This window comes from Lampetra planeri, chromosome 3, assembly GCF_965212315.1.
Source record: "Lampetra planeri chromosome 3, kcLamPlan1.2.h2, whole genome shotgun sequence".
Taxonomy (NCBI): domain Eukaryota; kingdom Metazoa; phylum Chordata; class Hyperoartia; order Petromyzontiformes; family Petromyzontidae; genus Lampetra; species Lampetra planeri.
Window position 1 is genome coordinate 16,745,888 of NC_136109.1, and position 24,378 is coordinate 16,770,265.

Sequence of the window (24,378 nt, forward strand, 5' to 3'; positions counted from 1 at the left end):
CAAAGCTCCCCCTGTCTCGTCTCAGTCTTCTGGGACAATTGCTGTTCACGAGCACCTATGAAGGCCTACATGACGCACACAAGGGTGGGTTGGCCGTGCCTTTGTCTTGAAATAACACTGGTCAACACACTTTTTCTGGCATAAGGTATTCCAACGGTTTTAAGGTAATTTTGGGGCGCTGATTCCAAATCTGGCATCAGTTTTTGTCTATCACATCAGGTTTTTGAGATATCAAATATTGCATTTTCAATAAAAACTGCAGAAGAAAAGATTAAATAAATGTGGATATCTACATAAAATGATATTATAAACACACTATCCTAAAAATACAGCACCATATTTTAACACTAAAGCAGTCACTGACTCGCAACAACTTGCAATCATAAGTGACAGAGTTAATTTCGGGTAAAATCAATGAAAATGGGGTATGCCGATAGCATAAAATGAGATGTGATTGAGCAAATCTGAGATCAGGTTTGGAATCAGCACCCTGAAATTAGTCTAAAACAGCTGCAAAAGTCCAGGCCAGAATATTTTTTTGTTGACCAGTGTTATTGATGGTTTCACACCACGCCAAGTCTTAATTTAATGCTGAGTCAGCCTAGGAGAGGTCTGAGGTTGACCCACTTAGATATTACTTACCACTGGTATCGTTCGTGGCCAGAAATTGATGAACTTAGGTCATCCGGGTGTGTAGCCCAGTGCGTTAACCACTGCACCACTGATTCCCGCACACACGGACATTGACTAAACCCACGCATTTACAATCTAAATGTATATTCCTGTCTGATTTCCAATCAAGACAGTTCAAACATTGCACTATTTTATTCATCTGCCATCGACTCCTTACAATCAATCGCACAAATTGTATGCACTGCAGAAAGGCAATTTGTAGATTGCCGGTGGTGGGTTGTGGGGGGGGGGTGAATGAAGATTCCCCGACCTCTGGGCTATGCGTGGCTTGCGAGGTAGAGGGAGTTGAATGTCGCTTCAACTTTGATGAATATTTATCCGACGATGAATCACTACGTGGCATTGCTACAATTCAAAATCATAATTCTGTTCCAGAATCGATTCTTTTTTTTTCATGTTGCGATGCATGTAGCGGCCTCTGGTGGCTGCAGGGATCATGTGGAACTCTTTACGACACAAATGGAAAAAACGCATTTGATTTCTGTACACGTGATGTTTATCGATGCGTGTATCGGGAGCTGAAAGAATCGATATTAATTGGCAAATTTATGAGCATTCTGCACCTCAGATTAGCGCGGTTGGCTCCGTACGGTGCGAAAGAAGTTCAACATACATGCATCGATCGTTACACCGATAGAAATCCATGGCATCCACTAATTTACTGAAACAACGATGTGACGCAGATAGTTTTATAGCCTCTGTCTGGTCATTTTGTAGGGATATATTCACGATTTTCCGATTCATCTGAAAAAATATTTTAAAAATCCAGCTGATATACGAAATTTGGAATGATCTGGAAAAACGATTTGTCTTGGATTCATCCGAAAGTGTGACGGTATAGGAAATTATATCACCTACCACACTCCTTCCAGGCTTTTTCTGCAAAGAATGGTGTCACGTGGCATCAGATGTCGTTGCGAAGGCATGTTCAATTGTTACACCGTGTAAGTGATCCGAAACTACGAAAACATTTCTGAAAATGTCCTTAAAAATATAATTTTAAAAATAATCTTTTTTTATATGAAACTTTTCCCAAGTATGTTTTTCTTGCTCATATGTATTTTTTCCAGATAATAACGCTTAATAAAATAGATTTGCAAATGTCCTCATTAATAGCTCTTAAAGCACCAGCGATTATTTACTGTTTATCGATTTGTAACTAAAGTACTCCATCATCATAATGCAATGTTCCTAAATAACTTTTGTACTTCCACCCCCCATAACTTCCATCGTGTGTTTGCCTTCACCCCTCTCTTGACCAGGCTGACATTCAGAAGATCTTGAGAAATGCAAGAAAGTTGCCTGAGAAGACGCAGACATTTTACAAGGTCAGCTCATCTTATCGGTCAGGACAGCACTGAACATTCTTTCCTTTCAAACACAAATTAACCTTATGGCTGGGACCCCGGGGTCCCATAATCCCCCGGTTCTCGCATAAACTGCGTTGCGACATCATTTTATGTCTATTGAAGGCGAACGACACGGCAATCTATTCCTCTCGACGAGTCCTACACGATGCGCTAATCAAAGTTTCAAAGTTTTGTTGATGACTACAGCAATTTTGGCAACGACATGACAACAGAATGATCCGCGCCAGGTGGGTCATGGCGTGTATGTGCGCGGTGGGACGGAGTCGCCAAAAGTAAATGAATTAATGACGATTTTGACTTCCGTTTATTCGGGACCCTGGGGGCCCGCCATAAGGTTAAAATATTCAACTGAACTCTCTCGTCGAGCTTGATACAACTGTAAGGTTTCATCCTGTTTATTTGCGCGTGCCAAAGACGTGTTGGCCAAAGGAGGGCGTGGAGGCCTTCTCAGGAGGGATTAAACGACAGAAGGGAGTCAATTTAAGTATTTTCTTAAAAAGTGAAATTTGCTCGTTTTGTCCATTTCTGAGAATGTTTTGGAGTTTAACTCCTCCGGGCTTAAACACCTCCTGAAGCCTACTCTTAGACTCTGCACAGAGGTCCCTAAGGCCAAATTGCCATTCAGAACATGTTGTACACTTGCAGCATCAACATAAAATAATGATTCTTTACAGGTTGCATCCAATACATATTTGCACGTGGCATGTTCAGTTTTTGAGATACTTGTCAAAGTAGGTCATGCGCTCGCAAACCCGAGACAACAAAGGTATTTTTAAATGAACTCGTGGCGCCCATAACGCACCGTGTCCCCTGTTGAGATCTGATTGTGACGATTGTGCCCGAGTGGTCCGTGACCAAAGTGTTGCTTCATTGCTTCACTTAGCAAACATAAATGGAGGCTCTTCATAAACACGAGGTAAAATGGCATGAGTTGCCCTATTTATCCTCCCCAGCCTCCTGATTTCCCACCGGAGCTTCTGGCTGCCAGTTAGAAGATATCTCAACTTCTCACGTGGGCCTCATGACCTCCCTCCCCAACAACCTTGACAACTCCATACCCCCAGGGCTACCCAGTTTTCTCAAATCAGAGGACTCCCTTCTGGCCACATCGACCTCGCGTCCCTGCCACATAGAGCCTGCGACTCTCTCAATCCCTGCTCCTCGCTGCTGTCACCGCGGTGGCGAGAAGTTAGCTACCTCGCCTGGTATACAGGAGGTCGTGGGTTCGATCCCGACCTTCACAATGCCTATTGTATATTTGGAGTTTGAATGTTGTTCCCGTGGTCACGTGGATTTTTTTCTGTGGTTCCTCCGGGTTTTTCCCTCCACATTGAGAAACATACATTTCGAGTATTTGGCAGCTATACATTTCCACATGATAAGCCACTTCGTTGTGCTATCATTTGTGGCCAGGTGGCTTCTGAAAAAGAGCTATATAGCTCAGTAGTGGCCTTACCTGGTAAAATAAAAAATAGTTTAGTTTGTACGCTGTGGCTCCCTGCTTGGGCTTTCGACCTCAGGTTTGAGGCTCATCTGCAACCCCTGATTATTCTGCCGGGTCCTTCCAATATCGTTCTTGACCCTTCACATCCTCACCTTGACCCCACAACCTCATAACCCTTAGCCTCTTGACCTTTGCCCCCTGGATTTTTTAAATCTCTTGCCCAGATGCGTCGTCTTTTCTTTCCTGGACCTTGGTACTCAATTAGTCAGAACCGCGCTGCCTCATAACCCCTTCTCGGATTTCCCCAACCTCTCACCTGGGTCTGTCAACTCATTGCCTTTTAACACACTGCACTGTTCAGCTTTGAAACTGGATCCAGTGTCAAGGCTGAAACTAACCAAATTGTTGTTTTCATTCACACAGCAAGACGCAACCCTAATATCGTGCAGTCTACACTCCATATTTGTGAGTGGCTGATGCTCATCCTACTCATAGGGTTTTTCGGTAAAGTCACGTAGGTAAAAATAAATAATAACAATAATTTCTATTATTATTTATATTATTTATTATTTGTTTTATTTTTTACCTACGTGACTTTACCGAAAAAACCTAAGAGTATGAATCACTGCAGTCACGAAAGCTTCAAATCTAGAAGTGATGCTCATCCTCGCCATGTATCCAATGATCCTGAGCCCACCGGAATTGTTTCGGTCATTGAGTGTAAAAAAATAAATATCTTGGTACAAGATGAGCTGAACTTGCCCTTGTTTAGGAATGCAAGAGCGAATGTCAACGTAACGGGTAAAGGTGCAGCCCGGCAATTGCATGCTCACGCCACAGCTGGTAGAAGGGCCTCCGCTCAACAGAGCTCTAGGAGAGTGCCCCGAGGCCATGTACGCGCGTTGCATGTACGCCAGACGTACGTTGAACTCGTGCGCAGCCAACCGTGCTCATCGGAGGCGCGGCGTGGCCAGACGTCTCGCAAGAGTCGGGATCTCTGGAGACAAGCAAAGTCTTCCCCCCTTAAATTTCGATTTAAAGCTTTCGTGACTGCAGGGATTCATCTTCTTGGTTCTTTCGGTAAAGTCACGTAGAAGGGAAATAATAAAATAATAAAAATAAAACATCATAAAATAAGATCATTCTCACGACGTTTCGGCCACAACGCAAGCAGCCGTCCTCAGGCTTTTATTTTTATTGTATTATTTTCCTTCTACGTGACTTTACCGAAAGAACCAAGAAGATCTTCCCCCCTTGTTTGTGCGCACTCGGCGCAGGAGCTGAACCGGCTGCGGCGCGCGGCGCTGGCGTTCGGCTTCTGGGAGCTGCTGCGCGGCGTGGCCGACGTGCTGGAGCGCGAGTGCACGCTGCTGCCCAGCTCGGCGCACCCCGACGCCGCGTTCCAGCTGGCGCACGCCGCGCAGCAGATGCGGCTGGCAGCGCGGCCCGACCTGCACCGTGCCACGGCGTACGACTGCTGCGTGGCGCCGTTGCCCACCAACTTCTCCTGCGCCGGGGTCGAGTGACCGCATGCTCCCGCGGGCGGGGCGGGGCTGGTGGGCGAGCGAGCGGGCGGGCGGGTAGCTGGTGACTGTCGAGTGAACTTCGTCCGGCTGCGGTGATTTTTCTACGCGACGTGTTCGGGATGCGCCCGCGCGGTCCGTTGCGGCACGATGCCCGACGTTTTTCGCCACATGCTGTGGGAGCTTCTACAGGAAGAATTAGTTCGATCCCTGAAGTGTCCAGCACTTGGAATGAAATATCAGACATGGTGGCGAACTGGCGCGCGCAGTACAGGCCAGAAACGCGTATCGGAGAGTTATACGGCACGACGCTGAAAAACCGACACAGTAAACGACGCTTCGCTTTGGTAACAGCAAAGTGCCCTTTCCTCCTTGAGACGGGACGTAGCGGGGAGCTTTAACACTCACAGCTTTCACCGGCTGCACTTATTGGAAATATGTAAACCCAGATCGGATGCATATGTGCAGCATGTGCAACCGCCAGCACTCGTGTTGCTGATTTCAGTTACGCACGTGTCGGCAGGAAGACGAGTATCAATAAAAAGTACGTGATCCGTGCGTTCTGACACGTTCGAAACGTGAACGTGTCCTGATTAGCCGTGTAATGCAAATGGGGATAACTGATCACAGTTTCGTTTGTTTGCTTTATATGCTGTGTTCGTGCTTTCTGAGTGTTCCTATGGAATGCACCAGGGGTGATTGTGGCACTTCAATAAAAAATGTGGGAAGTCACGCAGTGTAACTGCATGAAAAGTTGTCTATAAATGAAAGACGGAGAGAAAAGTGCCAGTTTTGACGACTTGCGCAAAGCAATTGCATGGGCTTTTGCAGTTAGGGCTGAGGATGGAAAAATTATCCCTTGCCTTTCAAGTTTCCCTTTGAGCTCTGACCAGAGGCTTAAACGATGCCTTTAAGTTGTCAATTTGACTTCAGGGTAATATTCTTGCCTGATAAAAGTGATGGGCATGGGACCATACAGAAGTCTATTAGGGCCTTTTGCAAAGACTCCAAGTGGCCGTAAGGAAAAAAGATATATCCGTTTGAAGAACATTGTCTTAAAAATATACATGTGCAATTCTTCTCATTGTGTTTATGTAACGTGCCAATTCGGTGTCTTTCTGTGCTAAGAGCTGTTGTAAATTTCTTTACGAACTGTGACAAAAAATATGCTATGAAAGGGCAGTTGGCAAGGTTTCCTCTGATGATTGATTGCTAAAGGTTATACAAGTAACGTAATCTCACGTTTGCCGTTTTCGAGATGGCGTTATGTTCTAATTTTTACGATTATATTTTCTCCAGCCACACATTATTTAGTTTACCTCAGAAATCGCAGGAATGTGTGCATGTTTAGCAGCTTGACCTATGGTCTTTGGCTGCTTGCTGCTGTCACGACAAATGCATACGCCACAATTACACGATCATTCCCCCTTTGTTTTTAAAATTTTCATTTTTTATTTTCAGCCAGGGCCGTCTGAGCTTTGAAAAATATTCCACCCCCTGCCAACTCCTGACAAAGGGGGCGGGAGGCAGGGGTGGTGAGGTCCAGGCTATTGAAAGCTTTGGTATCCTGGAAAATATTCCCCGAGGAAATAATACCTTTTTAGTAACCTTGTAAACCGACACTTTAAACTGCCCTCAAATATTCTTTAACAGCAACGCTTAAAACGAGGTTGCTTTGTATCGGCGAGCTGTTCATACGCTGCTGGCACCGTCGTTTGTGAACATCACTCCAGCGGCACCACTCAAGACGAAAGCCGCTGCCTGCTGCCCGCCTGATCCCTTTTCTCAATTATGCGCATCCTTCATGCCGCATTCGTTAGCACGTATCAGTGCTCAATTATTCACGACACGCTTTGAACTCATCCGGCTCACGGTGACATTTAGTGCAATTGGTAGTGACGGTACATGGGTGTTGTGTTTTGTCATCAACTTATAGTGAAATAGCCACCCTGCTGCCAAGCCTGATAACCATTGTTGTGAAAATATATAAACGGATGTGTTTTAAGTATATAATCGTGTCGTGCTTGTGACTGCCGTGCGCCGATGTCGATTGTCGCTATTTATAAAACGCGGGCCCCTTGCTGGAGGAGCACTCCAAGCCTCTCGTTGTTGCCTTCTTGCAAGTGCGGTTTAAACACAGCCCAAGCAATACCAGCCCGGCACTACTAATCACAGCCACCACGGTGACCTGAAGCCAAGCATGGACATGGCGCCTCTGACCACTGAGCACAGTATACGAGTTGGTGACTACATTTTTCAGTTTTATACAAATTCCCAACATTTTTAAAAGTGGAGACCAACATTTTAATGGCAGTACATTTTTACCAAATTCCAATTTGCAACCGAGTGTGCCGGTTGCGTTTGTGAAGTTGTTAATACTATATTGAATATTATCGAATTTTTTTTTCCTGGGTCGTGTTCTTGGGACGATCGCAACAAACTAGAAATGTGGATAATGCGCCATAAACTACCGCCCATTAAACAAGAGCGTGAACTTAATGTCACTTTTTCGTGTTCCTTTTACAAAAAAAAAGGATTTGCCTATCAGCATTGTTCATGTTGTGAAGGATATCGGGCCTGTTGTTGTGGAAAACAGTTTACTTGTTGATGTGCTTGCTTCAAGTACGATGTATCCGTTTACTTAATACACGTTATTCTTAAAGAAAAATGCCTCTTGTCGTTTGCTAAATGTATGAAAGTCAAGCTTCACGATTACCCATCTCAAACAGATCTTGTTCTTGCCATGTTCACTTTTGGACAAAAAAAGTCCCACCTTATCTCATTTGGCGCTATTCCAGAGGAATAATCAAATCTTAATTCATTTGTTCCTGGGTACTAAGTGTTCTTTTTTTTATTGCTTATGCCTAAAAAGTGTAGAAAATGGCTATTATTCCCCACAAACTTTGCTTTTGTGACCAGGACTTTGTGAACGAAATATACAAATGCACACCACGTTTTCTCATTGAAAATAAGTAAATTTCAAAATATCACTGTCCTGGTCACAAAAGCAAAGTTTGTGGGGAATAATAGCCATTTTCTGTACTTTTGAGGCATAGGCAATTAGGAAATAACACTTACTACCCAGGAACAAACATTTGTTTTTGTTACAGTGTTATCATTATTACTGTTATTGATAATGCCATGCCCTCAATTTCACTGTGTACTGCTGCCAGCCCTTAACCGAGTTGTTATATTTTCCTTTGTGTAGCTAAGTTTGCCGAGTTCAAATACTGGTTTCGAGGGTGACTCGTTCATTCCTACAGTGCCCGCTTACATACATACTGCAATGTAGAAAACCACCAGTGGTCATCCTTTGGACCGACTGGTACCTGGCCATGTGATTGTGGAATTTTCATCAGTGGGTTGAGGGCCACCAAGAGAGAGAGAGACACGGAGAGGATCGTGGCCCCATGCTGTTTTGGTAATTCCAGCCAAACGTGCAAATGGGGCGACACTCCTCCGAGTAGAATACAATCAGACTACAATCCAGGCAGGTGTATAGAAAACAAGTTTAATTTTGTTTCCTTGCATATAAAATGAGAAAAAATGTACAAACATAAGTAAGAAGCATACAGAAAAGGCCTACAGTAGTTGAGTCTGCCTGCAAATAGAGTACCGGACTTCTACATGACAACGCAGATTATAATTTTTCAAAGCCTACAAAGCAGGAAGTGGCTACTTTGCCTGTTATTCCAACCTTTTCCACCCAGTGGTTCGGCATTTAACCAAAATATTCGACTGATACCTCAACGTGGTATTATAATCTACAATAAGGGTTTTAATGTTACAGGCGTAAGTAAGGCAATTGGCTATTCACAGAAATATGGTATTATATAAAAAGCATTATTTTTGTATTTGCCTGGGCGGAAAAGGGTTGTTTTTCTCACGTTAAATTTCTGCACGCTCACAAACACGTGATACATAAATTCAGTGCGATAATATTTACCACTTACATGTAACAGCCCTAAAAAAAACAAGCCACTGAGACGTGCATACACGAATGTGAACTTTGTTCAAAGACTACGGGAGCCGATAACGTCGTCACCCTAAACTACCAAAAGAGTAGCTGTACGATGAAAGATTACAGCGAGATTACACAAGTCTTATTTTCCAACTTTTTTTTACTCTTCATCTTTTAATTGTTCATCATAAATTATGTGCACGAGCAGCCTGGTCTTTAATTTATACATATAAAAAAAGCTTTTTTTTTTAACCTTACAAGTTGCCCAACAATTGCAACATCATTTCACGTGATACATACATTTCATTCAGTTTATTTGAATCGCTTACAGTTGACATACGTGCGCATTACTCAGTGGAATAAAAACACCGCCGCCGCTTATAAATAGCAACACAGAAACTGGAACTTTCTTTTAATATCTATATATCTTTTTTAAAAAAATCAATAAGAAGAAAAAATGGCTACAATTAACAAATGTTTATTGAAAATAAATATAATTTCTTTAAAAAAATTTCTACAACAACCTACAGTGGTAACTAAGACCGTGGAATTAAAAACAACTGACCTTCACTTCTTTGTTTCAATAGGCACTGGCTGGGAATGCCACGTCTGTTAAGCCATAATGAACGGATGTGAAGTATGTACCGTGCAGTATGGGACTGCACAGTAGAGAATACCAAAAGTGTTAACGGACCAGGTGAGTACAACGTTAGGTACACATTGCCGTTTTTTGTATGCACACAGTATACATGTAAAAACAGTTAAACGTTTTGAGAATGGGATATTAAATGCACGCACTCAGTTCAGACAGCAATTGTTACTCTGAATACGGTGACTTCTTCGTATAAGTTGAACAGAACTAGCTTAACAAACCTAAAATGCTTGTGCAGCTTTTTTTAATACCACATTCTCAAGACTCTACAACCACGCGCACATGAGTAGGTGCGTGTGTTCCATGCCTCTAAGAGGCAACAAACTCTTAAGACATGTCTTTCAGGTGTGAGAGAAAAACCTCTATCTGTTGAAAATCCAACTGAAAAAGGTAAAGAAAAAAAGGGCTAATGAAAACAGCCCAGGTGTTATTTGATTGTTGGGACGGGTCGTAGACAGCCAATCGGTATAATTGCTGGGCCTTGTTAATCATATTAACTATGCGCCATCTACAAATGTGGTTGCAACAATATCACAATCCAGCCTCGTAACTCCAGTTTTAAACGAGAGCTAAGCGAAACGCTCCCTCCCGCCGTGGAAGCTCACTGGTCTACTACAGCCATGACATTAACTGCGATAAATCTCGAGAGATGTCAAAACAGTCAATAAACTGGTTCATATACATTTGAAATGGGGCTCAACATAATCATAATTGGGCATTCTAGCGTTATTCACTTAGCGTTTATTGAATATCGTTTGATGCGCTTCGATTGAACTCTGCGCGTGGTTATAAATGAATTCCAGGTCTATGAAATGCCACTCAAAAATATAGGACCAATGACGATTACGCTATTCTGTTTCAAATACCCCACCAACATTCTCGTTGTCTCCAAAAAGAGAGAAAAAAATACTCCGACTGAATGTACATGGATATTAAAATGTAAACGAGTATCCTTTAAAAAATATAAAAACTAATTTCCATAAAAAGCACATCACGTACACTTTTAAAACGATGCAGAAAAACAGAGTGAATGTGGGTGGAAAGAAAATGGATGTATGCTTTTCGATGCAAAAGCACTTTCAGTAATACAGAGTGTAACGCTACACAATTTAGCACATTACTGGAAAAGCAACTTGCAATGTTACCTTCAGGGTTCTCTGTGCTATGGATCGGACTTTGGCTCATTACAGGACATGGCTTCCATTTCAATTTTTTTTTGTTTTCATTGTTATTTTAGAAAAAAAATAAAGATCCCAAAATAACCGAAGCACTTTCTGTTTTGCACTTGAGCCCTGAATATCAAAATATGCATTGGATGGATATTTCAACAAGTTTCTAAAACGTGCTACACACCCACAAAAAAGAACAGCATTTCAGAATTTTACAAAATCTCATCCATGTCTTATCAGAGCTGTTTTTTTCACCATGTACATTTTTTGTCTTTTTCTCGTTATTGTACTTTAAGCCCAATATCACTTTTCTTTTGGTAATCATGTACACAGTGGACAAACAAGTGCGAAAATATAACAAGTAAAAAAATAATAAGTTCAATGAAAAATGTGGCAGTGTACAGATCTTCAGTTTTGATTTTTCAGGAAAGGTTCTTTGTGTTTTCTGCTGATTCCAAAAGGTGCATGGGCTTTGTTCACACGACTCTCGAGTCCAAAATAAGGGACGGCTGAACCCCATCCCCAGGCTTAATGTTACGAACTTCATGTTGACCCTGGGGAAAGCGCTAAACCAAAACGCACACAAACACCATAGCCGATTCTTCTCCGTCATTCATGGAGAAAAAAACTGTGTGATCCAGGTGACTGCAGCCTCTCCGATGCGTGGTCTGCTATTATATTGATCACTGGGCAAAGACTGTCCCCGGCCGCTTGTTCTTCTGGGCTACAGTTGTAAGAGGGGAGTTCTCGATGCTTCCTGGTGCAAGTGCGAGGTACTGCCGTCATCAATGTCCTTGGGAAAGCAGCAAGGCCCGGCCCCAATGGCGGCCGTTGAGGAGCGAGGATGAAGTGGAGCAGGAAGAGGACACAGCAAGACGGTTTCACAGATTCGGGGACACGTACAAAATGGACGGGTGAAAATAAAGATCAACAGGCTTGCTCAGGTCTGTACATTGTCCACTTGTCTCAACCATGCTCCCCATCAGGAACGGCCCATGGTCTCCAAGTAGCTTTGTAGTTTCCGAACTGTCGTCTTATCCAGCATGCAGAGGTCAAAGTCAAAGGTGGTTGTTGTGATTTGGAAGTGGCCCGTCTCTTCAATCAGGTTCACAATCTATGGGCAAGAAAGAAAAAAAATACGAGAAGAGTTTTTTTTTTAGTTTTGATGCATGGAAATAACCATGGCAATACTGCTGCACAGCAGCCATTACAGATCCTCCGAAGCCTTTGCCAGAGTAGGTCATTGTGTGCAAGCGTCAGGATCCAAATTTGAAAATTACCTGCAAACTACTCTATTGGGATTAAACATAGCAATCATGAACTCTCTACTGATAGATTAATGTCCCAGGTCACTGGGACATTGTTAAACAATATAAACGTAACCTGAACCAACTTAGCTTGCCTAAAAAGGGACTTAAGCAATTCGGCTGAGAGTTTAACAGTCATGAGACTTCATCGGAAGCTGGACACTTGAAAGACATTCCATGTTGCCATTGCAACATTAAAATAAGTTCCACACACCATAATTAATGAGTAACAATGTAATACAAGCAATGTGATTGTTTCCAAAAACATCATGAGACGTGACTGCCAAAAATTGCACCTTCAGCGGCAGCTGAAAACAATTCAAATCATTTCATGTTTTTTACAAAATGTTGTGAAATTAAGGTGCAGTTCATCATTCACATATTTGCAGACTGTGCAGCAGACACGATCTTTTGGACATGCGCTCGCAAGTCGGTGCAAAGCACGGCTGCAACAGACCTTTTGTTGCAAGCCGTGGTGGATGGCTGCCAAAACACTTGGGAAATGTGGCACGGATTAGTGAGCCTCTTTCCTTGGGAGCAAGGCCACGGCGTTTTGTGCTGGGGAGCTCTCATGGGTGGTGGGGGGGGCGGGAGTTGCAGGATGGAGGAAGCCAGTACAAAGGTACGAACAGTGGCTGTTTTTTGTTCATCTGTCCATCATGTTTGTTTAGCGGGAGGGCAGTGGCATATGTAGATGATTGCAGGCGCTTGGCTTGCGCGACTGCCTACGGTCTAGGCAGGCAAAACTCACGTCAACAGACAGAAGCACAGCAACGTTTTGATCCCGGCGGCTGAGGTGGGGGTTTTTCCGCGGCTGTGCCGGGTGCTCACCTGCTGTAGTACATGTCTCTCTCTCAGCCCCATGAGCCTCCTGTGCAGGTCCACCAGCTCGTCCAGGTATGCCTGCAAGCCAACACCGCGTGTTACGTGGTGCGCTTTGCACGCGCGCACGTGGGCTTCAAATGCAAATGGACGACGAATACACGAAACGCAAAGGGACGCTGCATTCACTCGATCAACAAAAACATTAAATACCTATATTCTTGGTGACTTTACCGAAAGAACCAAGAATATGAATCCCTGCAGTCAGGAAAGCTTTAAATCGAAATTAAATACCTAATCGCATTTAACAACAGACTACTTCTAAATGTAAAATGGATGGAGCAATGACTGATGGCCAATTACTTATTTTATTTTTTTCTCACGGGTCACCTGAATGTATGAACCCACGATTAGACTTGAGCGCATACCAACACAGAGTGCCTGTGGGAGTTATTTATTATAAATAAAAACATCGTAAATCTTAAAAAAATATCGTGAAGCAAAAGATTAGTGCTGGATCCAGTGACATTTGCAAATGTGATTTGTAACTTTGATCATTAGCTGTGTATCGATAGTTCAATGTTAATGTTCCATTTTATTAATAACTAGCTTTACTACCCGGCTTCACCCGGGACTTGGATTCTTGTCATGGATTAATACGCGGAGGCTTGGGGGGGGGGATGCGTGACGTCAGCAGGCACACTGTGTGACGCTGCCGCATGAGGGTGACATCACAGATGTGACGTCGCCACTCACTTGCCGTGCAAAATATATCCATTATTGTGGCCCTCCCCCAAAAAATTATAAAAGTCTATTTTTATACTTTTTGCATTGTGTACAGTCTGGAAGCTACCCACATGCCAAATTTCAAGTTTGTTGCATGTCGGGAAGTATGCTAAACATTTCGAACAGACACACATTCACAAATTTCCCTTTTATATATATAGATAATGCAAATTTGTAACGTGCACAATTTTCACTTGCCCGACAGCAGTGACCCTGAGGGACTGTGTGTTATCTTGTTGTGGTCTGGGACTGATGCTGTGTTTACCGCCTTGCCCAATTTGGCTTGACCAGCCCATACTGGACATCTGTGAAAAATCGCTTTATAGCTCATCGGATTCCTCCACTCAAATAGATGTTGTTGTTACATCCTGGTTGGATAGCAACAAAAACAATGCACACCATAATGTCCACACTGTTATGCAAATGCACACACCACAAAACTAAACACATCCTGACGGTGGGTTAAGGCAGTGCCTCAGCAAGGCCATAGAAAACACAAGATGCCATTTGCCAAAGGATGTGAGGCAAACAACGGTCTGACACTTTGCCATGGATTTCACAGACAGACCGCATCTGCTGGGCAGATGTTTTCAGGCAACGCAAACAAGGCTGCATGCTAAGTGGCCCTATGTATGGGTACCCAACTTGTGGGAAATCTCATTGTGCAGGCTATCCAGTGCAGTGGTGCCGGAAAACGACTGGCACTATTAAGCAGAGGTGTGGACTCGAGTCATGTGACTTGGACTCGAGTCAGACTCGAGTCATGAATTTGATGACTTGCGACTCGACTTGGACTTGCATAACAATGACTTTGTCCCACCTATGAGATGTGGACTCGAGTCATGTGACTTGGACTCGAGTCAGACTCGAGTCATGAATTTGATGACTTGCGACTCGACTTGGACTTGCATAACAATGACTTTGTCCCACCTCTGCTATTAAGTGTGCGGCCGGCGACGCACGCGTGGCTTCGCGAGGAGCGGAGAAACCGGCGCAAGGCCAAAGGCGGCAGAGGCGTGGCTTCATTACGAATGGCGCAGTGCCTTTGAACGCTAAACAATGCCAAGCGTGCCATTAGCCCAACGGCGGCACCACGATAATTCAGTTTAGCCAACAATATTTATGAATCGATGAACCAGCCCCCAAAGAAAGCATTAGAGAACGGAAACAATTTGAGCATTATACTTTTGGCTGGGAAAACATTTTACAAACGAATGCACTCTCTTGATATTAATATGTAATGTGCCTTTTTCTGTTGTTGTTGTTTCAGGACTGCTTGTAACTTGGCACGAGAAACGCTGTCATTACTGCAGGCATTAATTGAGGCAAGGCAAACAGTGCTGGGCTTGCGCCATCAAAGTATAATTACAGTCTTAAACAGCCAAGCATAAATATACAACAAATACAACAGTGTCCCACTAATCTAGCCGTCATTATTTTGGAAGGCTGCAACTCACTTCATTATATATGCTTCCCTTTTAAAGTTTTAATGCTTATATTCTTTCAAGAATTATTGGCTACTGGTAAGGAAAACACTGCCAAAAAGCCACTTGTCTCATGATACAAAAAACATTCTATAATTGCCCAGCCACGAGTTTTCTGGTTTAGGATGACGTTTTATACTTCCATTCACAAACATCACCCATGGACAGAGCATAAATATTATTTTATTACGAAGTTATATTAAAGCGACTTCGGCGAAGGTGCTCTATAAATATAAAATAAGATAATAAGATGTAAAATATATCAAGTTCATTAACATTTTTTGGCATAAGACTTTTTATATATATAAATTAAAAGCTTGGTAGCCTGAAAGTCTCATGACTGAGCCTATGTCTATAACCGACAGTGTTTTATGGAAACCACCTCAAAGCAATAACCACTGGCATCGTCTACGTTAAGGTAGACGTCGAACACGCTCCGACATCCTTCGTAAAAAGTAGGCCATTGTGTTCCAATGTAACCGTCCACATTCTACATTTACCATTTAATAAATCGGCTAGACCTCAATTGTAGGAACATTAATATCAACGGCATGGAGAGAGAATTAGTTGAACAAGGGTTAAATTAACAAACAAGCTATTAAAAATCACACGAATGCTCCTTGTCAAATTGCTTTGCCCCACTTGAGCAATACCTTGTCACTCCTCAGAGCTTTGTCCACCTTCTCCTGCTTTACTGAACTCTTCTGCCCTGGCGCCTGGGGACAGAGATGCAGGCATCACCCTGATCATGTTTGCTTTGGCGAGCGTCCACATTTGAGAACCGGTGATGGATAAAACGACGACATTGCCTTTTGGTGTCTTTGCTCTTAATTAACCAAGCCTTGACCGCACACCACCCACTCTGCAGAGGTGCACGTGGTCTTAGCAAATCCACCGCTGAGCCAAGCACTCTCCCAAAGAGGCTAAATGCATATTTGGTGAATTTATTTGGAGGTCAACAGCGCCGTCTGCCTCAAGAAGAAAGGAAACGACAGCAGCGATTGTGTTGGCTCACACAAACATTAGCATTTGTATGCTTGCACACATAGCTCTGCAACTGAACTCAATGGGAATGCGCGTTAAGTAGTTCAGATGCTGTTTACCTTGGTGGAGGTGGTTTTTGGTGGGGGGTCTGTCCGAGGTGGCGAAGGACTCCTGCTGCTCTCACTGTCACTGCCGTCGCTCAACCTGCAGAGCAACGACGATGAAGTGAGGCCCGGGAGCCAATCGCATCATTCACCCATCATCCCCATCTCGTCATTGGCTTAAATCGCCTGGAAACGGCGCGTTATAGTTTAGCTTCCGACTGTCCTCACGTAACCTTATTACCTCTACGACGACACTCTGAATGCCCTTGAGGCACAAAACTGTTTACTTTGACTAATTTGCATACATCCACTGTTAGTGATGCCCAATGCAAGTCTATCTTTATCCAACGGCACAAAGATTTGAGAAAAATCCACTTCCATCTGCTTCGCATTTCCTCCCGAGGTCTCATTCTGAACAACAACAACTCAAATGCAAGCAGTGGAGCCGCGGTATCCAAGCCAGCTGACAATAATGCCTGCTGGGCTTCACTCTAACCGGCCCAAACTTATGCGTAATCAGTCCCTGCCTGTGAAATATCCAGCGCCAGGAACATGACTTATGTTAGCATGCACCCAGTTGGCACACGTTAGATGGACTACAGCTAGATGTGCATCTGACATGACCGCTTGCTTCTGTAAAAGATTTCCTAAATCACGTGCATCTTACAGTGCCCGTCTTCATGAGGATAAGTTTGCGCTATCCAGCAGGTCCTGTACAATCCTGTACAATGTAAACATTCAGGAGTCAAGGAGAGCAACGGCTACAATGTAGTCGAACTGCGGACAGTACCAACGCATCAAGTTCCCCCAGCTTCAGCAAATTAATGCAACCCAACAAAGGCAATGATATACTCCTCTCTCCAATCAGTTCTTTTTTTATTACTATCTTCAAATTGCTTCCAGCGCTCATCCATCAGCCAGGACTGATGCGTCAAGCTTGGAAAAGCCAGTTGAAATTCATCAAATTGACTTTGTGCGGGACAGACATTTTTATTCAAAGCCATGTGTTGACAACTCAAAGGTCCACTCACGACTGGCACTAGCCCGATGAATGCACTACGCATCTCCGTTTATGGATTCCAAAGCCAATCCACACAGATCACGCCGATAAATCACACATATTCAAGAGAAAAAATGCCATTCTACTTTTTTTCCTTTCATTAATAGACCCGAGAGCAAACATGTTGTGAATAAAAAACATTCGATGAAAAGAGATAATACATCCCAAAAACCTTGCGTCTTAAAGCAACCGCAACTTTTGCTATATAAAGCAACTCGCGTGCCCCGAGGCTGGAAACGTCCTATTCATCGTCCTATTCACTCGGGAGCAACGTTTGTTCGCTGTGGATGGAGGAGGAGACGGGCACGGCGAGGCGTGTGCCAGAGTGCGTACCGGTGGTTTCTCCTGCCGCCCCCTCTCCGCCCATCCTCCAGGCCGTTTTCGTCCTCATCCTCCTCTTCCGAGTTACTCAGCTCTTGCATGAAGGTGTTGAGGATTCCTGCGGTAGCAGCACACAACGCAGGGGGCGGGAAAGGAACAAACACTCCCAAGGTTTACAAGAAGAAAAACCGCCATCGCCACGCACGCAAGTCGCTGTTCCCTGCAATCGGTCGCTCGCAATGTCGCAGTGCCGCTATACACACTGGAGTGTTCACTGACTCCGGGTTTCACAGCAGCCAGGTCAGGGGCACAATGGAACACGTTGTGATGACCGTGCCGTGTGACGACAGGAAAGGTTGCCGGCAAGAACTGTATTGTGCGCTTTCAGATGTGCTGCTGCTCCATTCTGGAATGCTCTTCCTTCCGATAATCGGAGGCCATTGGAGCTATCCACTTTTAAATCTAAATTGAAAACTCATTTGTTTACAACTGCTTTTTGGTGTTTAAGTTTGTTGTCATTCAACGGCACCCCTGATTAGCACGGTTGACGATGTACGGTGCGAAAGAAGTTCACCTTGGCCGCCAGGCTGAACGGACGTGAAGCTACTGCTGCTGCTGCTGGAGCTGGCAGGGCTCGTCTGCTCGGACTGCGCGCGCAGGCCACACGCAGAGGGACAAAAGACAAACGCATCCCCCGTTTAACCTCCCGGTACGCGCAGTCAAGTGCTGCTGGCAACCACTTACAGAGGGTGGCACACACCACGCCAGCTACTTGTTGAAAGAGGCAACCCAAAACAATTGCAGATATTTTATCCCGTGAGAAATGCTCCAACGGTGTGCGTCTCTCACTGTCCGATATACACACACACAATTTGATATAAAAGTGGAGCCACACAAACAATTATCGCCAAAAAGACATCTCACAGCATTTATAAATAATACGAGAGAATGAAACGCTCTGAACCTTAGGACAGTCTGTCATAGTTAGTGCTGTAAGAGGGCATTTATTAAGGTCACCAGGGAATAGTGGGGTCAGCACCATGCCACAAATCTTTCATTTCTACTTCACCCTAAAAAAAAACCACCTCCTGCTACAGCGGTCCCCATGACGCACGTCCCATTATTTAGAACAGCGTCCGGAGTCGCATGTTGCAATGCATTTAGAGGCTCCAGAAGTACAAACTGAATTTTACATTTCCCTCCCCCAATACCAAAAAAAAGTCAATTAATTAATTATTCCAGGGACCCTTGTTATGTTCCGTCAACAAAGAAAAGGCCCAGGTGGTGTTCGTATATCAGCTGTGTGCGACCGATGTGCCACGCCCGCAATTGAACTCGGATTTCTGAGCTGGTGCTTTTAAAACCAACAACCGTTCCCTAGCTTTCAACACGTTACCCTATGCACACATGGGGGACAGAATAAACACTTTTGGGAAAATGTACCCTCAAACTCATCACATTATGCATAAACAGAGCCGTTCCTAAAATTATTGCATGCACTCTCTATTTTATGGCCTGTTCATCAGGATGGAGATAAAGATTACATATCCTTGCCCCTTAGGTACACGGGAGTCATTTAATAAAAATGCATTTACAAAAACGCTTTCAGAATCAATGACCATCAGGATAATTTAAAATTATTAAAGTGCAGTATTTGATTAAGAGACAGACACACGGGTATATATATCTTTTAAACAGCAATTTTCTTCTTAGCCACGCGATAATCATCTCTTTGAAGCTTACGTTCGCGTGCAAAATATGACCCATAATGGGATTTTTTGGGTTAGATCGTGTAAAAATATAAATGTGTCGTTAAAACCCACCACCACCCGACACAGCCAACTAGTAAGGGTTGTTATATAGTTACGCGATCTAACCCAAAAAACCTCTATTATGGATGACATTGGTCGCGAAAGCCTACGTGTGAAACTATTACCGTGAGACAATGTCCTCTCGTTTGTTGGGAGAGAAATGTTCGAGTTGTAATTCGATTTAAAGCTTTCGTGACTGCAGGGATTCATCTTCTTGGTTCTTTCGGTAAAGTCACGTAGAAGGAAAATACTAAAATAATAAAAATAAAACATAATAAAATAATTCTCACGACCTTTCGGCCACAACGCAGAACTGGGGCGTGCCATTCAGACTGTCCTCTCGACAGACCTGTTCTCCACCTGAAGACGGCTGCTTGCGTTGTGGCCGAAACGTCGTGAGAATTATTTTATTATGTTTTATTTTTATTATTTTATTATTTTCCTTCTACGTGACTTTACCGAAAGAACCAAGAAGATGTTCGAGTTGTGTGAAGGGTCCACAGTGCACGGGACAGCACCTTTCGTGTCAACTGATATAAAAAAAATATATTCAAAGGACTTGTAATCACCCATCTCATTACCCATCACTCACGAGCTACAAACTGCACAATGAGGCAATTATTATGCAATTGATATATCGACACATAATTACATATTTACAAAAACACAGATGAATTTTCAAAACTTGCATAATAGTGTATTTCACCTTAACTGAGCTCAGACAAAGATTCCACATTTAGCCTCAACAGACTTTTGGGGCAAGTGCTGTTAGCGAGCACCTATGAAGGCATGGGACGGCACACGAGGGAGATGGGTGGCCAGCACCACAACGCTCGACCAACCTTTCTCTCCTCAGTGGCGATGTTTACACATTGTACCAGGTATCTCATTTGAGGCCGAGTCGACCTAAAGGAGGCCCGGAACCTGTTCTGATAATCGTAAAAGGTGTCGGTGGCCGTGAGCGGAGATCGAACTCGAGCCGCCGAGTTTATGGCAAAATGCGCAAACTGCTACCTCTCCCCACGAGCTAAGGTCCAACCAGTCACCTACATTGGTAACCTCGGGCTGGTTATTGCATCATAATAATAAATATACATGACATTGTCTAATATACTAACAAGGAACTGATATGTTACGACGCTGGAGCAAACAGAAATGCATGGAAGCATTTGTACAACGATGTTAATGTGAATTACCACCAAGTGAAAGTGTCTACCTTGCTCAATGAGCACTTGGGTAGCACTCCCTTCCAAAGGCCAGTCAAAGCCAGAAGTGAAAATTCGTGTGCTTTGGCAAGGGACCAGTTTACTCCGTGCACAACCACCGTTGACTTTATTCATTTGAGCAACCCCAGGGAGATGACAGGCCGAGTGAACCCTTAGCTGGGACTTGAACTCGCAAACTTCCGTGCGTGCGAGGCAAGTGCTCCAACCAACTACAGTACAACCCACGGATGTGTGCTGAACTTCTTTCACACCGTACGCTGCCAAAATTTGACAACACGCACCAGGGGCACTAACTTTCTTTCTCGACATCGCGATCAAGACAGTGAAGCAGCACGACCTACTTATCAAACATTTACTTGGGATTCACCTGAACTTGAATTATTTCATCTTACATTCTTGCCACACTGTTTGAGACAAAATCACTGCTTAGCTGAACCGTCGATTTGATTGTTGGCTTAGTTGTGGTGGGTCAGCCTCATTAGCGCGTTGCGTTTGTGCTTTGCCCGGGGCGTGCATGGCAAATGGCAAGCCCTCTGCTTTGGCGTGTTGGTGTAATGTATACATTCTGCTGGCAAAAAAGGAGGAAACGAGAAAGGACGGGAAGTTGATGCTAGGACAAGCGAGGCCACTTCCCTTCACCCGCGGTGGGCAGCCACGTTAACATCCCGCTCCACTTGCAATCGTGGCGACCAACCACAAGTCACAATCCTCAACGAATGTGCAGAAGCAGCACGACTAGCAGCGGAGGTAATGTTTATAATAAACAAAAGGGTGTCTCATTGTTGTATATTCATGGGTTTGGTATTCAGAACGGTCACTGCATCGCACGCTTTCCGATGCTCTTCTGCGGCCGTCTGGAACGCTCTTCCTTCCAATATTAGGAAGCCACTGGAGCTATGCACTTTTAAATCTAGATTGAAAAAGAATTTATTTACAACTGATTTTTGTGTTTCGTTTGTTCTTCCCATGCATCTCCGATGCATGGCTGGCTATGTACGGTGCAAAAGAAGTTCAACGTACATACATACATACATAATAAGAAGAATGAACTTGAAGTGTTGGCAACAAAGCTGGTCAAAGCACAAGCAATTGTGTGGCAGCACGGTTTCCACAAAGGAAGCTTGGTTTCAGTGTTCCTGAAGAAGTGGTCTCTTAGCAGAATTCACCGCAGGTAAATGTTTATGCGTACATGTCATATGGCTTTCATCATCGCAAGTAAACTCCCAACCAGTTTTGTTTTCGGGGAATCGTGCGGTGCGAGATGTTGCACGATAATCCCAAGGCCATTTCCCAGTCTTGAACGTGAAGATTCTGCGCACGTCTCATCACCCCGACACCCTTAAAAAATTAAAGGAGACGGACCAGAGCTAATCTGGCCAGCATCAGCGGCAAGTGATATCCGAATCGGTCCAGGCTCTACCCTTCACCAATCTGTGGTGACCAGTGAGTTAAAAGTATGGTCAACAACCCCCCAAGAGACGCAGCATAGTGAGGAGGCCTTAATCTAGCAGAGGATTCACACGAAGCTGTAAATAATTATATTAATGCTGGCAAGTTCGAATGCTGGACATGCAGTTTACTCAGCATATCATTCTTTTGCAGTTATTAAAATGGGTACAACTTTGCTGGCAAACCAGCCGATGCCAACCTATAGTGGCAATCAATGGGAATGTTGTGTTTCCACCACAGCTTTTCAATTGACCCGATTAAAATTTCGGAGCATCTGTGGTCTATATTTAAGGCAACCTATTCAAAAGGTCTGGTTTTACCTAATGTTTAAAGAGGAAAAAACCCCCATATATATTTTACAAACCACAATGTTTGCCGAGTTTGTCTACAGACGTCCAGCTAGGCAGGCAGCGTTTAAACCACTGGGCAATGCAAGCCTGTAATGAGAAAACATTTTCCAAAAGTACAAGCACGGCTTTGTATTCAATATATGTTCACTACCCACCAGACAACTGCCCTTTGGTCGTACCCTTAAAATAAAGGTGAAAGACCTGGAGAGCATATGAACATTACTCACATTTAGGAATTAAAGTTGTAAGGGAGCAGGCAATGCTCTGGCTAGCATATCAATCACTACGCAGTGCAACCTAACTAGTGTTGACATGGAAGTGCACAACAGACTTGACTTGCTCCCACACCAGCTACTGTAGCAGAGACTTTTGAATTAATATCTATAAGGACACAATCCACAGAAACAACCGGGCTTTTATTTTAGAGACGTGCATCCACGCTGTGCACGCAAGGCCTCACAGATGCGAGTGCAAAGCCTCACTGAGGAGAGTGTACGCGCCATCAACAAGCATGTTGAAGTTCAGCAGTGTTTCAATCTTGACCACAGCATCGGATCGCAAGGGTATGGGCTGTCATAAGCAATACAGGCAGACGTAATGAATAACAGGAACAATGCTCTCCCTAAAGAATTTACACATTACAGCTCTCCGCTATCATGGTCCCCGACAGTTGCGAAGGGGATGCTGCTGTGAAGTAATGGTCAGCATGCTGGACTTTCAATCAAGAGGTCGCCGATTCCATCTCCCAGAGAGCCGGACGACTGTGAAACCAAGGGCATGTTTATTTAATCAATCCCCACCTTTGTCTACCCAGCAGCATAAACGTTAAGTCGATCAGAAGGTTGTGTGTAGCGAGGTAAAGTGTGGGTGGAAGAGTAGGCTAAAATACTCTTCAGAGCTCTGCCTAGTTGAGATCATTCTACTAGCAGTGGGTTGAGAAAGCAACTGAACGGCTGCACCTTTAAATCCTTCAAGTTGCAAAGGTATCCCCGTGACAACCTCAAAACGTGTCCACGCACTCACCGTGAGAGTCCCAGCAAGGCATTCCTAACGTCAGAGGACATCGGAACTCAGCTGCGTCACTGTGCAACGCTTGCGCGGTGTTCGAAAGTGAAACATTCACAACACGCCAGTTCCTGTGTTCTACTCAGAAGGGTGAGAGTTTAGAGGTAACACATTCCTTTTCTTTCAAAGGAAATGACTTCATCCGTCACGTAGCAGTGCAAGGGATATTGTGATTATATTTCACAGAAAGTAAAAAAAACAGACGCGTTAGTTCTGAGCTGTTTGTATTTGAAACTGCAGCTCGGGTGCGTTCATCATTCTGAATAAGGCAAGAGAAAATAAGCAACTGAAATTTATATCATTTGCTGCGAAATGAGAAAAGTAAAAATGACAAGTTTGGTAATATTCAATATGGCTCCGAGTACATATAAAAAAATGTTACGTTTTAAAATACCTAAAAAAAATTGCCGCACTGCAAAGACGCACCAAAGCTGGCTGGAACGTGGCCTTTTCAAACGACATTACCATGCAACATGAGATACCGTAGCACAATTAGCTCCCGCTTTCCAGCACATTGCGTTCACCACAATCTGTCAAGTTGTCTCATGAAGGGAAACTGCATCCCAAACGAGTACTTTCTGAAAAGGATTTTCTATATATAAAAAAATATTCAATTGTATCCCAGAGGCAGCCACTGGAAAGGGACCGAGGCTGTGGGGGAGGGGAGATAAACCGCAATTTCCAATGTTAGCGGAAACGCCTTCCTCAGACAGCCTTTTCAATGCGCTGTACGCAGCCAGAAGGCAGACTCCCGGACAAAACAGAACCTTTTTATTGTATGGCAGCAACAGCCAGGA

The 24,378-nt window shown here is 44.0% G+C and overlaps 2 protein-coding genes across 3 annotated transcripts in view; one reads left to right on the forward strand and one right to left on the reverse strand.

Moving 5' to 3' along the window:
- Nucleotides 1-5,033, forward strand: part of LOC144739006 (integrator complex subunit 14-like) — an 88,177-nt gene extending 83,144 nt beyond the window's left edge. The window contains exons 10-11 of the mRNA XM_078622017.1: nucleotides 1,956-2,021; nucleotides 4,785-5,033. Of these exons, the coding sequence (XP_078478143.1) occupies nucleotides 1,956-2,021; nucleotides 4,785-5,033 (315 nt within the window). The remainder of the gene's footprint in view (nucleotides 1-1,955; nucleotides 2,022-4,784) is intronic.
- A 6,086-nt stretch (nucleotides 5,034-11,119) lies between these two features.
- Nucleotides 11,120-24,378, reverse strand: part of LOC144739020 (protein AF-9-like) — an 86,863-nt gene continuing 73,604 nt past the window's right edge. Inside the window, exons 7-12 of one of the 2 annotated variants that reach the window (XM_078622023.1) lie at nucleotides 18,255-18,327; nucleotides 17,693-17,798; nucleotides 16,315-16,399; nucleotides 15,865-15,927; nucleotides 12,951-13,022; nucleotides 11,120-11,926 (exon numbers count right to left, since the gene is read on the reverse strand). In XM_078622023.1, coding sequence (XP_078478149.1) covers nucleotides 11,795-11,926; nucleotides 12,951-13,022; nucleotides 15,865-15,927; nucleotides 16,315-16,399; nucleotides 17,693-17,798; nucleotides 18,255-18,327 — 531 coding nt within the window. In that variant the 3' untranslated portion in view covers nucleotides 11,120-11,794. The remainder of the gene's footprint in view (nucleotides 11,927-12,950; nucleotides 13,023-15,864; nucleotides 15,928-16,314; nucleotides 16,400-17,692; nucleotides 17,799-18,254; nucleotides 18,328-24,378) is intronic. The other variant, XM_078622031.1, reaches the window with a different exon arrangement.